The following is a 17,331-nucleotide window of genomic DNA, read 5'->3' as shown; positions in this document are numbered from 1 at the left end:
AAAGATGACAAACAATAAATTCAAAGACTTCAGCAGCTCCAGGATTCATTTCCTCCATGAATACTGATGCAAACTTTCCCAAAGAAGATTTAGAGTAAAGATGGTCTCCAATATATTAACTCAGGATTGTTACAGTTGTTTTAGTAATATTTATTTTAAAGCACAATAAAGTGTAGAATAGTAAGATATGGTCGACATGAAGGTAGGTACGTTTTGTAGGTTTAGACTAATGGGAATAGTTAAAGGAATAGTTGTTTAATAGTAATTTGTTTTCTTTCCATGCATAAGATGGATACCAGTCTCATGTCTATGTATCGAGTGCAAAGCTTAGCTTAGCATAAAGACTGGAAGCAGGGGGAAACAGTTAGCTTGGCTGCGTCCAAGATTCAACAATAGACCTTCCAACACCTCTAAGGCTCTCTGATTAACAGGCTGTGTCTCTTAATCCGTAAAGAAACATACGTTTGGGGGTTTAAGGTGATCCGCATGATGGAACTTTGCTCACCAGCTGATAATCCTCTGTAGGTTCATCACTACGAGCCACACCTTTCACATTTGATCCATTGGTGTTGTAAAAATATTGATTATAACTCCTTTAACATGCAGACAAGAGAATGGAGAAATAACAAAAGTAACATTTAGTTTAGTTTTAACATTTTATTTTCTGCTTTTTATTTTCATTCCCTGCTTTGTCCGGGTTCCAGCTGAGACTTTTAAATTCCCTATTAATGATCTAACTTCCGTTTTTAGACCCTTTCACGCTAATTTAAGAATTTGAAACTGTACAGTGAGGGATGTTTATTTGGTTGGAACCACAGCAGGTCATGTTAAAAAGAAACTAGGAAGCTTGTCATTTCCATGACAGACGCTAGAAAATATGATCTGTGAAATTGACTTAAAGTCACAGAGGAGATCTCCGGGCACCATAAACAGTAACTTATAAAGCAGGATTTTATGGCGTTACAGTTCACTGACTCTGTACACTGGATGTTGTTTTAAAGAGCAAAGTGCCACTTTCATGTTTCCATGACAGAAGATGAAGTATATAGTCTCTGTAATGGTTAAGAAACACCAAAGTCTGAGCGTGAAACTCTTCTTTTAAAACCTTTAAATCATTTGAAGAAGTTTCATCAGAACATTCAGTGACATTTGGGGCAACTATCAGAAAATCAGGGGTTGTATTTTCAATTCAAAGCATGTCATAAAAAATCACAAAGTATGATGAATTATCAGTCACCATTAAATCAAACCGGGATCCTGATCCACACCAGGCGGGCAGAGATCAGGACAGATTCTCACCGGGTTTTATTTCCATGACAAAGACTATAAAAATCTGCATTGAAATTCAAAGTAATCCCCAGGGAGCCTGAAGATGGCAATAACAAATCCCTCTCTTTCCCTGGAAAAGGATATTGACTGCTTTAGGAGATGTTTGGATAAAAATGCCAAGTTTAATATTTTCTGACAAACTCTTCCTGCCCTGACCTCATCATGTCTGTGTGTGTGTGTGTGTGTTTCTACCGTCCCATCGTTATCTAAACCACAACTTAATTACTCAGCCGCTCGAGAGGTTTTTCCTTTCAAATGTTTATGAACAACACTTGAAATTTCATCCCAAATATTACAGACATACCTCTGGTTCACTGACTGCAGCTGAATGTACACAAAACACGACATACTAACAGGTCTAAACGTGCAGAGAGCAGAGGAGCCAAGAATGTAAAACAAGTGAGGGAAAAACAGATTAACATAAAGAACTAACTCTAAAAACAACAAGCACTTTAATCAATTATCAATTCTAAGATTTGTACCAAACCATAACTGGCACAGGTCGGTGTGACAAAACCAAAACAATCAGCACTTTCTTTTATCAAGAAATATTACACACTGATCACAAACTTAATTTCAATTTGTCAATGTCATGCACAAGATAGCGCAGCTAACCCTAACCCTAACCCCAAAAATACATTTTTAAAAGTACACCATCAATAATAGTGTTGTTACAAACAGACAAAAATTCAACATAATGTTTGTGACATTTGTAAATAATTAAATGCAGCACATTATTTAGATGTAGAAATGAGGAATGATGCTGAAATTCTTCAATAAACAATTTAAATAAAACACCAGCAACCTGCAGCTGCACCAAAAATTTGTGTAAAAAAGTGTAGCAAGCAGGAACGTCAGTAAACTAGTGATCTATAAATGAATGAATAAGCGATTCTTACAGTAGTACAATTGTCCACGGCTGCTTTATACTGCATGAAAAGTTAAATCCTTGCAGCCATCTGAAGGCAGCGGGACAGATATGTTGATAAATCTGCGACTGTGCACAGTGTTTGTCTTAAATACATCACATGCAAACACCTGGCTGCTCCAAAATGACCAGAAACCAGACAGGTCTGTTGTAACTGTACTTATAACTGTCTTCTGCCTGTTTATGTGTGATACATCAGATTATCGCAGCTCTGTGGATCACTGCCTCCTTTCTAACTGTTTGTTTCAGTACTTAAATGCAAACGTCATCGTGTCACATTAATTACAACATCATTTGACTATTCAAGATGTGACATACAGCACATTTATAAGATTTTTAAGCAAGCAGACATTCAAACAACTGAAATAGTGTCAAACAGCTGTTTCCATTATTAATTATATCATCCTTTTACTAATTACGTTTTAAAAAACATCTGCCTCTGGTTGCAGGTTTGTGCCGCTCTGCATCATCCAGACAGCATGTCCTGGAAAAGTCTTACTCCTCTCTGTTTGCTGAGCTATCATTGATTACTGGCTGAGAGTATTTTATTAGTCACCACACCCTCCGATTCATATTCTACTTTATCCAGCTGCTGCTCGTTGTTCTACTGCACATCCATGAACCCGAATAGCAAGTGGAGGCGCACACAGTCCTCAAAGTGGTCTCCTTTCTTGTGTGCATTAATATTGGATCCTCAAAGTCACTTTCTGTACAGAAAAAGGAGATAAAATTAGGTTTATACAATGTATAAAAAAATAAAAGGTTTAAAAGTATTATCAAAGAATGATGACTAAATGAATGATGAATAAAGATTAAGAACGCAACATAAAAATAAATCCAGGTTCAAGGCAAACTTCAAAAGGACTGTAAAAGATAAAGCTGGTTTCTCCACAGCATGAGACAGTAAACATCAACAATATCCATCTGATTTAGAGGCCAACCAAAGAATAATCTGGGTTTAAAATAATCCACAAAATAAATAATAATAATAATAATTTATTGGTAGAGTACAAAGTGCTTTCACAGAAGATAAAAACAATTAAAATGATAGTTAAAAAGACAAAAATAAAATATGACATAGCATGCACAAATTAAAATTAAATTTAAACAATAAGAGGTATAACTGAGTATCGTCTGCATAGCAACAAAAGGGAATACCATATTGGCAGATAATGTCACCCAGGGGAGCATGTAAATGGAAAACAAAATAGGTCCGAGAATTGATCCTTGGGGCACACCGTTATAAACAGGAGAAAAGGTAGATTTAAAGTTTTTAATAGACACACAGTGCTTCCTGTTAGATAAATACAATACCATGCCAGAGATGCCCACCCAGCGACTCAGACTATCTAACAAGATGCCATGGTCCATTGTGTCAAAAGCAGCATCAATATCTCTACTTGTAAAGTGAATCTATGACACACATCCTGATGTTCATAATGTTTCATGTTGGTTTACCCGAACATGAAACACGATCACACTGTAAACAGAACGACGTCAAGCTGGATTATGTAAGACACACTGTGGAGAGCTGCAGCCAGAAACATGTTATCAATCAGGTAGATTCCCTTCTAAAGTCTAAAACCTGTAAATGTCTGTATAACCTAAAATGTTTTTTCCCTGGCCTCAAATTATGACTGGTAAAATAGAAAACAAGCTGCAACTGTGTGTGTGTATGTTCAGGAGGGAGACAGTAACACTTCATCTTCTCTTTCTGATAAAGTGTTTTTGTACTTATTTCCATTGCTCACAGGAAACGTTAACAGATCACTGACCGGTCAGAGAGGGTGTGTCGTTAGTGACGGCGTTAGAGACACAAACAGCATCAAATCTCCAGTCTCACTGGTTGTGTTGGATAAACAGGAACTGCAACATAGCAACAAAGTCTCTTTAAGAGGAATCAGCTCAGACAAACAACTCCTGTGAGTTTGTGTCTGCTGATCACTGATCATTACATCATGGAGGGACTGAGAAGGTCACCTGGGTACCATCATGGTGGCACCTGCAGGCAGAATGATTCATTCGTCACATCTGACCTGTCTCAGTTTATATAAACACATATTTTACAACAACAAAAAAATATGTTTTGCAGGAAACAGAATGCCGACTGGATTACATTTATTTCTAACATCAGGAGGAAATTTTATTAATGTTTATACTGAAGATAAACTAAAATATAAATAAACTAAAAATAAAATGTTCATTCAACTTTGTTGTTCCACCAAAATATCTGCTTGTTGCAACTACATTTAAGATGTGAACCAGAATCAAAGTCCTGAACTTTACACCCACCAGTCAACACAACCTCTGCAGTGCACTTCATCCATTAAAAGAAATTATGTTAGACAGCACAACGTAGTTAGGAAGACAATTTAGTACCATACAGTGTAGATGTACTTTCTAGAAAACAGCGTTTGTTGAAGGGTTCTTGTCCATTTTCCTTTGATCCAGTCACTGCCTGTCGTTCTCATTCAGAATATATCAAACATATATATATATATATATATACTGACATATTTACATCAACCGTCAACATCTTGTGACTGGAGGAACAACTACTGGAGGCAGGGGTGTTTTATTTTCTTCCAGTCACTGTGAGGACCTTTCAGGATGGTATTTAGTGTCTGACAGTATTTTGTTTGTATTGATCTGTTGTGTCAGGTTTGGGCCGTCTCTCCAGCATGAACAATAATACTTAAGTTCAAATGATGTTCTTTAATGTGTGGCATTAGATCATGTATTTTTTCATTACCGGTGCATCTCAAAGAATTTGAATATTGTGGAAAAGTTTGTTTTCTTCAGTAATTTAATTCAAAAAGTGAAACTTTCATATATTCTAGATTGATTATACATAAAGTGAAATATTTCATGCCTTTTTTTGTTTTAATCTTGCTGATTATATTTTACATCTCATGGAAATCAAAACTCTAGTATCTCATAATGTTTTAGAATTTTTGGATAAAGAATTTATAATACAGAAACATCTAATTAACTCAAAACACCTGCTGTCTGGTTCCGGTGCTCAGAATGAACTTTTCCACAATATTGGCATCATTAAAAGTATGCAGAATTAGATATTCGCATTTCCTGTTTGCAGTGTACCCATGAATGACAACTTTTACTGGATTACTTTGAAACTAAGAAAACATTTAAATATATTTATGTACGTGTATTAATGATGGACATCACAGACACTGATATCAGTATGCGTTTCATGTCCGTGTGTTTAGATTTGATTGAGTTATGACTGAGAAATTGCAGCAATCAGGTGTTTCAAATGACCTCACTTGCCTCCATGAACTGTGTGCAACAGCTGATGCTGCAGCTCCTGCTGCTGACTGCATTGATAAAAAGCCAAATCAGCAGCCAAACAATAACAAAGTTCCTGCATGAGCCTGTCACTTACACCTCACACAGGATCTCTGTCTCTGGTTCAGTCGGCTGTCTGGTCTTTTTATTCCCAGCTTAATAAGACAAAATTCAATTCATTTGGGACAACTCATAAGATTTAGTTCACTGCTGTTCTCACAGGCAGATTGCAAACAAATTTAATGAGCACATTCATGCAAGACCTTTTTATTTTTGATGACTCTTTGACCTTTCCTCTACACACTTTGCAGTTTTAGCTCCACTGCTAGTAAGGCACCTTAGATATTTTTATCTTGTTGGGTGAAATTAATTTTACTTTATAACTGTGTTTATAATATTGTTCATTTTGGGTACAAGCTTTTTAATTATTGGGTCTTTTTTGGATGGTGAATTCATTTTTTATGGCTGCCCAGTTATTAATAAGCTTTTGATCATCAAAATCTGCAACACACTTTCAGATGATACTATATTTTGGTCAGCAAATGAGCATTGTCTGTCCTTTGGCTACAAAAACCAGTAACCTGCGCTTCACTTGTTCATCAGGACAGTCCGTTCTCAGACATGTGCAATCAATCTGCAGCAGAATGCATTAAAGAAGTGGAAAATTACTAATTGCGTTGGTATTTGTGAGAGTCGTGTCAAGGAGAGAGCGGACGGGCCGTCGAACAAAGAAAACACTCTCAACCTCACTTTTTAAATCAGTCAAAACTGTCACTAAGATGAAAAGAAACCAACTCACTGCTTTAGATTACAGCAAAAACACACACACACACACACTGGACAGTTTACCACGGAGGAATCACCTCCCCGCACACATGTCCTGGCTTCCTCTCAAGCATGTTTTCCCACAGACACACGCAATTACAGCGATCACCTCGTGCTTAGACCAATGATCTCCCCGCGGTGACATCATCGAGGGATCAAGCCTCATTGACGACTCTGAGAGGTTTGGACCAGAGGAACGCCACCAGGAAATATCCACAACAGCCCCCAACTGTAGAGACGGAGAGAAAAAGACATGATGCAGAGATGCCTGAAGAGTCCAGCAGAGGGAATAAGACCGGAACTAATGAGAGGATGTGATGAACGACTTTATGAATCATCCTGACCCGAGTGTGTAAAAAGAAAGAAACCAGAACCAGTCTGGAACATAAACCCACTACTTTTTGTCCTCATTACACTAAAGTTTTTGCATAAAAAGAAAAGGTGTTATTAGTTCAAAGGTTTAGAGGAGCTGAAAGGAGCCAGGCTAGCTTTTCCCCCTTTATGCTAAGCTAAGCTAAGCTAACCAGCTGCTGACTGTAGCTTCTCATTTACCATACAGTAAAAGTATCAATCTGAACATCTTACTCTCAGGAAGACAGTGCAGAAGAGTATTTCCCGAAATTCTTAAACTATTCCTTTGACAATAGTTAATAATCTTCCATTTATTTATCCGGGTCCAGGTGGTGATGGCAGTTAGCTCGGCAAGGTGGCTTCTCGCCATCCATTACATTAAATGTATTCATTTAGCTGACACTTTTATCCAAAGCGACTTACAATTGCTATATATGTCAGAGGTCGCACGTCTCTGGAGCAACTAGGGGTTAAGTGTCTTGAACCCGGGTCTCTCACACCAAAGGCATGCATCTTATCCACTACGCCATCACCACCCAACCATCCCCAGGTATTCCTGGGCCGGATGGGATGTGTCCTGCCGGTTGGAGGTGTTTGGAAAATCTCGCAGGAAGAAGTCGAGGAGGCATCCTGATCAGATGTCCTGATCAACTGCCTCAGCAGCTCTACTCCAAACGACTCCAAATGATCCAAAAGATATTATTAGCAACAATTGTGTTGATGTTTGGACTGAAAATGGTCAAAATTGCAAAAGTAACTCAGTGGTATCGGGGGCGTCGGTATTCAGCCGATTGAGGCAGAAGAAGAAGGAGAAGCTGGAAATGCGTAGGAGGAAATGCGATGACAACAAGCTGAACAATCACAGTTCTTGCAGTCTGCGTCGCCGCTTCGTGTAGTTAAATTTCTGTGGAGGTGTGCATCAGGCTATGGCAGAGGGTACACAGCTGGGCAAGTAGAAATTGGCCTTAAGTCCAGACATCCTGCAAAGAAAACTAATTTCGGCTGCCTGTTTGGATGTATTAATGAGAACTGGATGTTCGCTCTGTGGGCTTCCTAATGCTTCCATGTTTTTGCTCAGTAGAGACCTCCACTGGCTGACTTCCTGTTGGCTCCCCCGCACACGTGAATAGGATAAAATAAGTTAATCTTACAGCTTTTCTAGACTTTCTAAATTTTACTGGAGCGAATGGAGAAACAATCCTGGGAATAATTTTGTGGCGCACCCTGGTGGCTAAGGGGCTAAGGCACCGACCATGTAGTGAGTTTGCTTTCACCCTTTGTTGCTTGTAATTCCCCGTCTCTCTTTCCTCTCATTTAATTTCATACTTCCAGAAATGAAACAAAGAAGAAAAATGGTTTTGGAAGTCACAGATGAACCGACAGATCAGAAAACGATCAAAAGCCGTCCTGGAAAGGAAATGTCAAACTAGATAGATGCCTTTTAGTTTGGATGACACGTTGTGAGATTTTTGGACTCTGGACTTTCTTTGGTGTCCAAACATCTTAAATCACGTCTCCGTGTGGTCTAACTGTTTTTAAACTGGCGGCCAACGTATTCCCCATGTTTCTCTCATAAATTGTCACACAGTGTAGATCAGCCGTAAGTTAGAGATGTTTACACTAGAAGACAAAAGAACCAAAAAGCAGAATAAAAGAGAAAAGATGACATTCAGAGTCGAAACAGTCGAACGGATCAGAGTGAAAACAGAAGAGCGGTGAAGGAACATAACGATTTGGAGGTGGAGAGGAAAAGATGCAGATGTGGGATGCTTGTTGCTGCGGAAACATGTAAACACTGTCAAAAACATGGTGACTGCCAGAGGGATGACATCACCTCCGGCCCACAGCTGTGACAGAGAGAGAGAGAGAGAGAGAGAGAGAGAGAGAGAGAGGAGGGAAACACATGTTTACTGAACCAACAGATAAACAACAACAACAGCTGAAGTGAGAACAGATTGTCAGCAGGGAGAGAAGACAAAAGAAAATAAATGAGTCTGGACTTTACAGAACGTCTGGCTGATAGAAATAATCTTTACGTAGTTTGATGAGCTGCATCCTACAGATATTTACCATCAATGATGTGCGTCAAAACTAAAAATGTTATCACGATAAAAACATTACATATCATTCGATATCGATAATTATCATGATAAATGTCAAATCATTATCTGAGTGAAAATTTCAGAAACCAGATGCTTAATTGTGGTTAAAAGTTTCTTTTTGATTAGAACGTTACAAACACTTGTTGCCAAACAGTGCACACAAATCTGAGGTAGAACATTCAAACAATGATAAAAAATATGATTATCAAATCTTCTTACAGTCCCCTTTTCCCTCAACAAAATAAACATCTTCATAGAAAAAATGAAGTGCTAATTCGTTCGTGATTCAAGTGAATTAAATCAAACATTTATTGATGATATATTGGACGTTTGTTTTATTGTTATTTAGGAAAATTATACTGCAATAAAACCACAGACAGAATAAAGTAAATGGACGTAGCTACCATCACACCAATTTAACTTTCATGAACTGAAAACACACTGTGAAAGAGTCAAAGCTCTTAGACAGCACTCAAAAACAAGATCACGGCTAGTTAAATATTTTCCTCTAAATACTCTAAATCTATTAAATCAACCTCATGTTGTATCGATGAAGAAACTAGTGACTGAGACCAGAAACCCATCAGCAAAGTGTTTACTGAGGTAATAAATCAGCTGAGAATTTGTTTTCTAATAGACTTCTATACAATATAGGACTTATTTTACCAACCAGTGGAGTCGCCCCCTGCTGGCCGTTAGAAAGAATTCAGGTTTACTTTTCAGAGTTTCCTCTTTGCTCAAAACTGATCTTTATATTTCCTTGTTAACATTTTAAAATACTTCAACATAACAGGCGTTAACAGCAGAACACTGACGGAAGTTTAAACCAGCACATCTATCAGTGTTTTAGGGCTGCAAGTAGTTATTAAAGCTTTCTGAAAGTGTCCCTCACACAGTCCCAGAGCCCAAGCTGACGTCTTAAAATGTCTCACCAACGGTCTTAAAACCCAAAGATGTTTGTTTTTTATTTATCATATAAAAAACAGCTAATCTTCACAGTAGAGAACATTTGCTATTTAGCTTGATAAATGATTTAAACAATTAGTCCATTATCAAAAGTATTGTATATGGCATTTTTTGCAGACTAACTCTGTTGAATTCTTCATTTATCCTTTAAATAACTCATAATAATAACTATGTATCTTTAAAATAATAAAATTATAAATGTATTATTATTATATGATACATTGGAAGTTACACTGAATGAAATATATTCAAACTGAGGAGACCAGGTTTATTATGCTTGTAGCACAATATTGTATGTTTCTCATCCATCATTTATTCCCCCAACTTTCAGCCTCACACATTTGGCATCATCTCCACTAGAAATAGGTTTTAAATCTTTTGTTACGGTGTTTTATTGCGATTGTTATTTTCTGGAACTGTTTTTAACCCCTTGTTGCTGTAGCACTTTGAGATTTCCCTGAAATGTAAAGTGCATTATAAATAAAATTTATTATTATTATTATTATTAAATATCTAATGGAGCTTAGCCTGACCAAACAACATGCATTGTACTTTACTGTTTGTTCTTTCTTGTCTGCTTCTACTGCACTACATTTATCTGATAGCTTTGCTGGCTACTTTACAAATTGGGATGTTTTCATACAATACATGTTAAAAATTATAGCTGAAATGATTAGTCGATTGACAGAAAATTTATCTCATGGTTACAGCTTCAGAAATCTGAAGATTAGCTTTTAATTGATTTAATAATTGTAATGTTTATTATTAACGTTGAGGTTTGGGCTGTGAGCATTGTGAAAGGTGTCACTTTGGGCTCTGGGCAACGGTGACGGCATTTCTCAATATTTTTTCAGAATTTTAACAAAACAATCAGTCAGTTTATGGACAAAATAATCAGTAGATTGATCCATAATGAAAATAATCCTTAGTTCTGATACAGTTCAAAATGAGCTGGAAAATCCTGCTGGAAGAATAATCTAATGGTACAAAATGTACAACAGGGAACATTTTTTCTGCTTTGAGTACTTCTGAATACTTCCTGCCCACTTACTTGATTCTCTCCTGAATGTGGGTGACTTCACTTTTCTCCAGAGTCTCCAGTAAATGACGTCTGTCTCATTCATATGGATAAAAAGGACACAAGTCCATTTCAGTGGCAGGACGGGGAGACTTGATGTCGGTGGGGACGATGAATCAACCCTCAGTACAGGCAGCAGAGTTGCCCGGCAGTGGTCATCTGAACAAAGTGCCATTAATTTAGACCTAAATTGCAGTTTTATTTTGGATGAATCATTTGAAATGAATTATTGAGAATAAATGAGCGGTCAGTTGAAGCAGGTCATTCATTCCACAGTTTATATTAAACTTGAGCCTGAATCACAAATTGATGCGATGAGCAGCGGTGTCAGCTGGGGACACTGGACCCAGGATGTCAGTGTTCCCCAGATTGTTCTGTATCTTTATTTAAAGTTGGTCCAGACTGAAATAGCTCAACCTCAACTGGCTGGATGGACTTACCAGACATTCACGGTCCCAGATGATTCATTCTAGTGACTCTGGTTAGCATAGTGCTGTTAGCATTTCGCTAACAGCCTTGCAGAGCCGTGAGCGTGACTGTGTGCTGTGTATTTGTCTTTATCCTGATGGAGGTTTGTGTCGTGATATCAGTTCATGGATTATAGTTTTCTAGTAGTTTTGACTTACAGAAAGAGTACAGTGTGATAAAAACAAAAGTGTAGTGTCACTAAAGGGTACACAATTGTCTCTCAAAAGGCTACCTCCCCAGTGACAAGCATTTGTACCCTTTTAATTACAAACCCGTACTTCTATTTATGAGTGTGTACAACATGTACGTTGTTGATGTTTGAGCAGTGAGCGATTGTAATATTGTGTAGTCATGCTTACTGATTCACAATTTGAATGACCCACTGATTATCAGTGGTGGAAAGTAATTAACTACAATTACTTAAGTTCTAGTACTTGCACTTGCACTTTACTTGAGTATTTCCATTTACTGCTACTTTACTCTACTCCAGAAGGAAATACTGTTTGATCACTTTTAGCTACTAGTTATTCTGCAGATTCAGATTAATAACACAAAATCCACCAGCTCCACATTTACCAGTTGCAACTTTAAAGTGACAAACTCATTAATGCATCAATAACCATAATCCTTTATTACATAATTAATCAGCCATTCTGCATAACGAGTACTTTTACTTTTGGGACTCTATTTTGATGCTAATGCTTTTGTACTCATACAATGTGGTATTGCTACTTTTACTTAGTAAAAGTCTGAGTACTTTTTCTACCACTGAAGTACACACTTTGTTGGGTTTTATATCCAAATTCCAATTTTACAGACGTTAGAGTTATTTTCCGTCGGTCGCTCGGTGGCTTAGTTAGACCTCCTCGTGTTCAGAAAGAACCAAACATCACTGTCCCTGAACGCCACAGAGCCTCAACTTATTTTAAAGCGTATCATGAATTTATTGCCATTTTAATGATGTCACCCTCATTCATATGGAAATTGTTGAACGCCTTTTGACACACGGCACTGATCCAGGACGACCTCTGAGCTCCAACGCCAGGCAGCCAACATAGAAACCAGCATGGCAACCAGCTGTGGTCAATTTACAACACGGTATCCATTCATTAGAAAGTAAAAAAAAAACGTCAGCCCAGTACTCCCAGCTGAGCAATTGTTGAATAAGCCTCAGCTTTTAATTCGTGGGAAGTTTCAGGGTTTTCCAATAGATAAATTGAATAATAAGAACTTTGTGCCGCGTGAAATGATCCTGACTGAAATTATGGAAACGAGTAAACTAATACAAACACGGGGTCACCACAGACTCTGTAATGACATGACAACAGAGATGCAAGAATCATTTCTAACACTGAGTAGTTTCCCCCCCAGCTGTGATTTTTTCTAACGAGGCTGTGGAAAAAACCCATGAGGGTGAAGCCAGCCCGGACAAGCAGCAACTAACACAACTGAGTGTGACCAACCAGTACACCTATCAGTTAGATACTTCACTCGGACTACTTTTAAGTAATCTAATGTTGTTTGTTTATGGATCTTAAGTGTCTTGTTAAATGTCCTTTGTCGTTGTGCGTGTGCTTGGTGTTTGTATTTGTAACTGTGCTCTGTCAATATGCTGCTGTTTTGGCAAGGTCTCTCTTGAAAAAGATGTTTAAAAAATAGCAAGCAAAAACAGGCCAGTGTGGAAGTCTTAAAGGAAACGGTCGACCGTCTGGGTAACACACGTATTTAGTTTCTTGCTGAGAGTTAGATGTTCAGATTAATGCCATGCACATATGAAGCTACAGCTGGCAGCTGTGCAGCTTAGCTTAGCATACAGACTGGAAACAGGGAAACAGCAAGTCCATCTCTGTTCAAGTTCTTAAGTTCTGTGTCCAGGAATATGACTCAGGATTGTACATTACATACTTATACAATAATAACACAATAATAAAATCAGACACCGGCTACAGTATAGAGAACACATATATACACACTATAAACAAAAACAAGATAGACAGATTGAGACAATAGTGCAAAGGATCTCATTATTATGTACATATTGGAGGTGGATGAGATATACAGGTACACATACATGCATACATGTACACAGTGCGATGGAGCATAGTGCAAAGGCTACTGGAATAAATTATATGCAGGTGTACTTGAGGTAGGTGGATTTGATATTCAGCATATACAATACACAAAAGGACAATATGAACAGCTCTGAAATAGAGAATTTTCTTTTATTAAAATGAAAAGAGCTTAGCAGGTGGAGGAGGCGTGTCCCTGTCGGTGTTTGATTAACAGCAGCTGGCAGGCTGCCAGAGTGCCGGTGTTACACTGTAGAGAACCAGAGACAGAGTAAACTGCTGCACAGCTACATGTAATGGGCAGACAGCGTGTTAGTGGGATTGAAGAATAAGAACCACAGCAACATCTAAACACCTGAAGTGACATTAGCAGGTTCATTTACATGCTGATTAATGTGCTGGGCAGCTAATTAGCTATCTAACCTGAACACTGGCATTAGTGGTGCGAAGTGTTTGACTTTGACACGTTTGTTTGGTGGCTCGTTGAACAAGCTGAGGTGCAGGACAAGACGTGTTCATTTTGTAAGTTAGATAAAATGAAGAATTTAGCATGAAGCTAACTGTTCTGAATCTGCTGCTCTTGTGTTCAGGCTGCTGATTGGCTCAGTGGGACTGAGTCTGCTTTATGAAAATGCTTTGTGCATGTCAACCGAAATTTCCCCTACAGGGTATTCATAAAGTTATATCTTATCTTATCCTATAAATTTCATTGTTTGTTTTGAAATAAGATCTCCATCTACTTAGACAAATACAATTTCGGGCTCTTAGTGAGGGAGTGTTTCATTAAAATATGCTCTGGTTGATGTACATGCTGCACCCTATGCCATCAGAATCATTTCAAAGATTGTATATTACATAAAAAGTCTGTTGCTAGTGGCCATTAGTGTTAATTATCTTTTATTTGATATATATATTTAAAGTGGCTTCATGCAACCAGATACGGGAATGTCATCCGATCACACAGAGAAAACGTTGTGACTGCAGCAGTGTTCAGAGTTTCAGTGGCATCATTGATTCCCTTCAGGATTGTTGCTGTTCTGCTTCGGTAAATTTTGATTTTGGAAACTCCCGAAAGTAAAAATACAACAGAACGAGTGTCTCTTTGCCCAGACACATGGCGATGCCTGCAGACAGCACAGTGTTTCCACTCAGTCTGATCAGGCTCTTCATGCTCTCGATAATAAACAAATTCCTAAAAATGCACAGTTTAAAGAGAAGAGAAAGAGAAAAAAAAGGTCTTGCAGCCAGGATTAAGCGTGATTCACAGGCTGAACACGGCTCTGCAGCGTCATTACAGTTCTGGGGAATAGATGCGTATTGGATTTGCACTTTTACACCTGATGATGCAGTACTTGTACTTTCTGCACTTCTGTCTTTGTAACTTTTGGGTTCTTTTGTTTCTGATATTTTAATGACTGTGTTGTGGCAGCTCATTATCCAATAGATTTGAATTTCTGTTCAACCAATTATCCAATGACAATCGTACACCTGCTCTAGTTTGACTATACATATGTTTGCCTAATGTCTTTGTCCAGTTTGATAAAGACGCAGTAGTGTTGAAACAGTTAAATAATTAAAAGCTACAAGTGCTCCAGTCTTTTTTTTTTTATTAGTATGCTGCCCTCATACTGAAAAGCCTGTTTCAACATTTATTGACTCTCATTTCTGTTGTCTGGCCCAAACAGAAGGAGAGTGATCAGCAGATTACTGTGCAGTTGGATGGCAGCCTGACCACCTATACCCAGAAGGGCCTGGCAGCCGGTCAGGAGTACACCGTCAGTATCACCGGAGAGATAGACGGCAGGAGAGGAGGCCCGAGCTCCGCTGAATTCACGACCCGTGAGCTGACTATATTTATTTGTTTATTTGCCTTTAATAACTACCACAGAAACATATGATCCTGTATTTCTCTTTTTGGGTAATTTGAACAGTCTTAAATAATCTTGTTACTTCATCGGATGGTTAACAGTAATAATTTATTTCAGAGTTTCACTGCTACAAGACTGAAAACATTAAATAAATTCTCAATGAAGGATCTTGATAATCAGTACACAATACATATGAAATTCTCAAGAAGATTGGTCTTTGCGTCTACATTGAAAAAGCTACATTCATCAAATATGGCAGATACTGAAATCGTAAATATATTGCAGTTGACAGTAATGCTTACAAATGTAAAATCTCCCTATAAAAGTGCAGTTTCAAGTGGAGCGGTTTTAGAAAATGGAGCTTCTGACCAACATATTGGCTGACGTGCGCAGCTCAAATCGCCAAACTGGCAGAGAGAGTTTAAATTTCCCAATCGCTGCCCTTCCTGTGAAAGATGTAATCTGCGGCAGCTGCAGGGAGGCTGCCCAGCGGCCGACTGCATATAGGAAGACTGAGGACTGTGAGTTTAGGAAAGGAAAGAGGAGGAAATGTGCTGAGCCAAGGTAAACTTAAGGTTGACATAGTGTGAGTGTGTTTCTCCCATGGAATCACTTCCACAGCTACATGTTACCTGTAAAAAGTCTATATTGTGCCTGTTTCTTCTTCTTTGTCTTCATCCTCAGTCATCTCCGGGCCCACCAACCTCCAAGTCGTCAAGACGACCTCGACGTCTGCGGTGGTCCAATGGGAGCAGTCGCAGGGTGAGATTGACAGGTACCGTTTGACCGTCACACCCAACGACGGAGCAGGGAGGAGTGACGAAATCACCGTCCCGGCCGGCCAAGACTCGGCCCACATCCAGCAGCTGGAAGCAGGACGTTTGTATGACGTCATACTTGTGGCGGAGAAGGGCACAAGTCGGAGTGCACCAGCAACCACCCAGGTTACCCCCGGTAAGTAGGACCAAAGACAAGTTTCATGAACTTTTGAGGTCAATAGAGTTTTATTTTAGCAGATTGAAGACAACTCTGATTGTAAGTTGACCTCTCCTTTTGGAAAGTTTCTCCTATTAGTCGAAGGAAAAATATTCCTGATCTTTTAAACCTGTTTTTCGTAAAAGCAAAACATAAAATGTAAAATACTATTAATGCAGAATGTTAATTCCACACAGAAGATCTGAACTGCACCTGAAAACATACTGTACATACCATCACATACTCACACACTCTCAGCTCATTTTCACTCTCTTTCAGTTTATGTCCTCCGTGTCATTAAAATATGTTACAGGCCATCAGAAACTGGCTTCCTTAAAAACATTTAGGCTGACAAACACTAAACAGACGTGGACTCACTTGTTAGCAACTAAACAATAAGCCTACAAATATGCTTAATGTACCACTTTTTGTAGGTTCTGACACTCTGATAATTTTGGCTCTTAAAGTAAATATCTATTCCCCAACTATGAAACAACCCCAATTCATGATTAGACAGAAGACAGAAAATTTAGCTTGGGGCTAAGAGCCACACACAGGAAGTCAAAAAGTATTGAGAGACGGACTAACATGTTGTTTGTTTGGGGTATTTCATGTGCTTTGTAGAAAATAATAAAAATATAGACTAACCCCAGCCTTATCCTAATAAGTTTTACGGTTGTTGGCATTTCCGTTTTTTAGATTATCTAGCAGGTTTTGAAGTTTTACAAAAAGGTATAACCCACCCTTCAACTGTAAAAACTAGATGGACTAGATGAAACAAGTTATAAATAGGACAAAGAGACAGAGGTGGATTAGAGGTAAAGGGATAGATAACAGGGACGTTCACACAAAGCAACAATAGAAAAAACCTTAAGCCCTAACCTTGAATGTATTCAGGTGAGAACAGACTTGTTCCAGCGAAGTGAAAGCAAGTGAAACTTTATGTGTCCAGACGCCTTATTATTCAATGAACACGTCATATAAAAGTCATTACAGCGTGGAGAAAAGTTTCTGTAAAAGTTAATGAAGCGAGGTGTAGCCTCAAACCACCACGAACAAACAT

The 17,331-nt window shown here is 38.4% G+C and overlaps 1 protein-coding gene across 3 annotated transcripts in view; it reads left to right on the top strand.

Moving 5' to 3' along the window:
* The window catches only part of LOC119907597 (tenascin-X), a 54,160-nt gene that overhangs the window by 21,851 nt on the left and 14,978 nt on the right, over window positions 1-17,331 (top strand). For all 3 annotated transcript variants that reach the window (XM_038725323.1, XM_038725322.1, XM_038725324.1), the window contains exons 7-8: window positions 15,111-15,264; window positions 15,978-16,247. In XM_038725323.1, the coding sequence (XP_038581251.1) occupies window positions 15,111-15,264; window positions 15,978-16,247 (424 nt within the window). The remainder of the gene's footprint in view (window positions 1-15,110; window positions 15,265-15,977; window positions 16,248-17,331) is intronic.

The sequence above is a fragment of the Micropterus salmoides genome, unplaced genomic scaffold (genome assembly GCF_014851395.1).
Source record: "Micropterus salmoides isolate LMB-PRFRI ecotype aquatic unplaced genomic scaffold, ASM1485139v1 Ms_hic_scaffold_17, whole genome shotgun sequence".
NCBI classification, from domain to species: Eukaryota; Metazoa; Chordata; class Actinopteri; order Centrarchiformes; family Centrarchidae; genus Micropterus; species Micropterus salmoides.
This window is presented reverse-complemented; position numbering and strand designations above follow the sequence as displayed.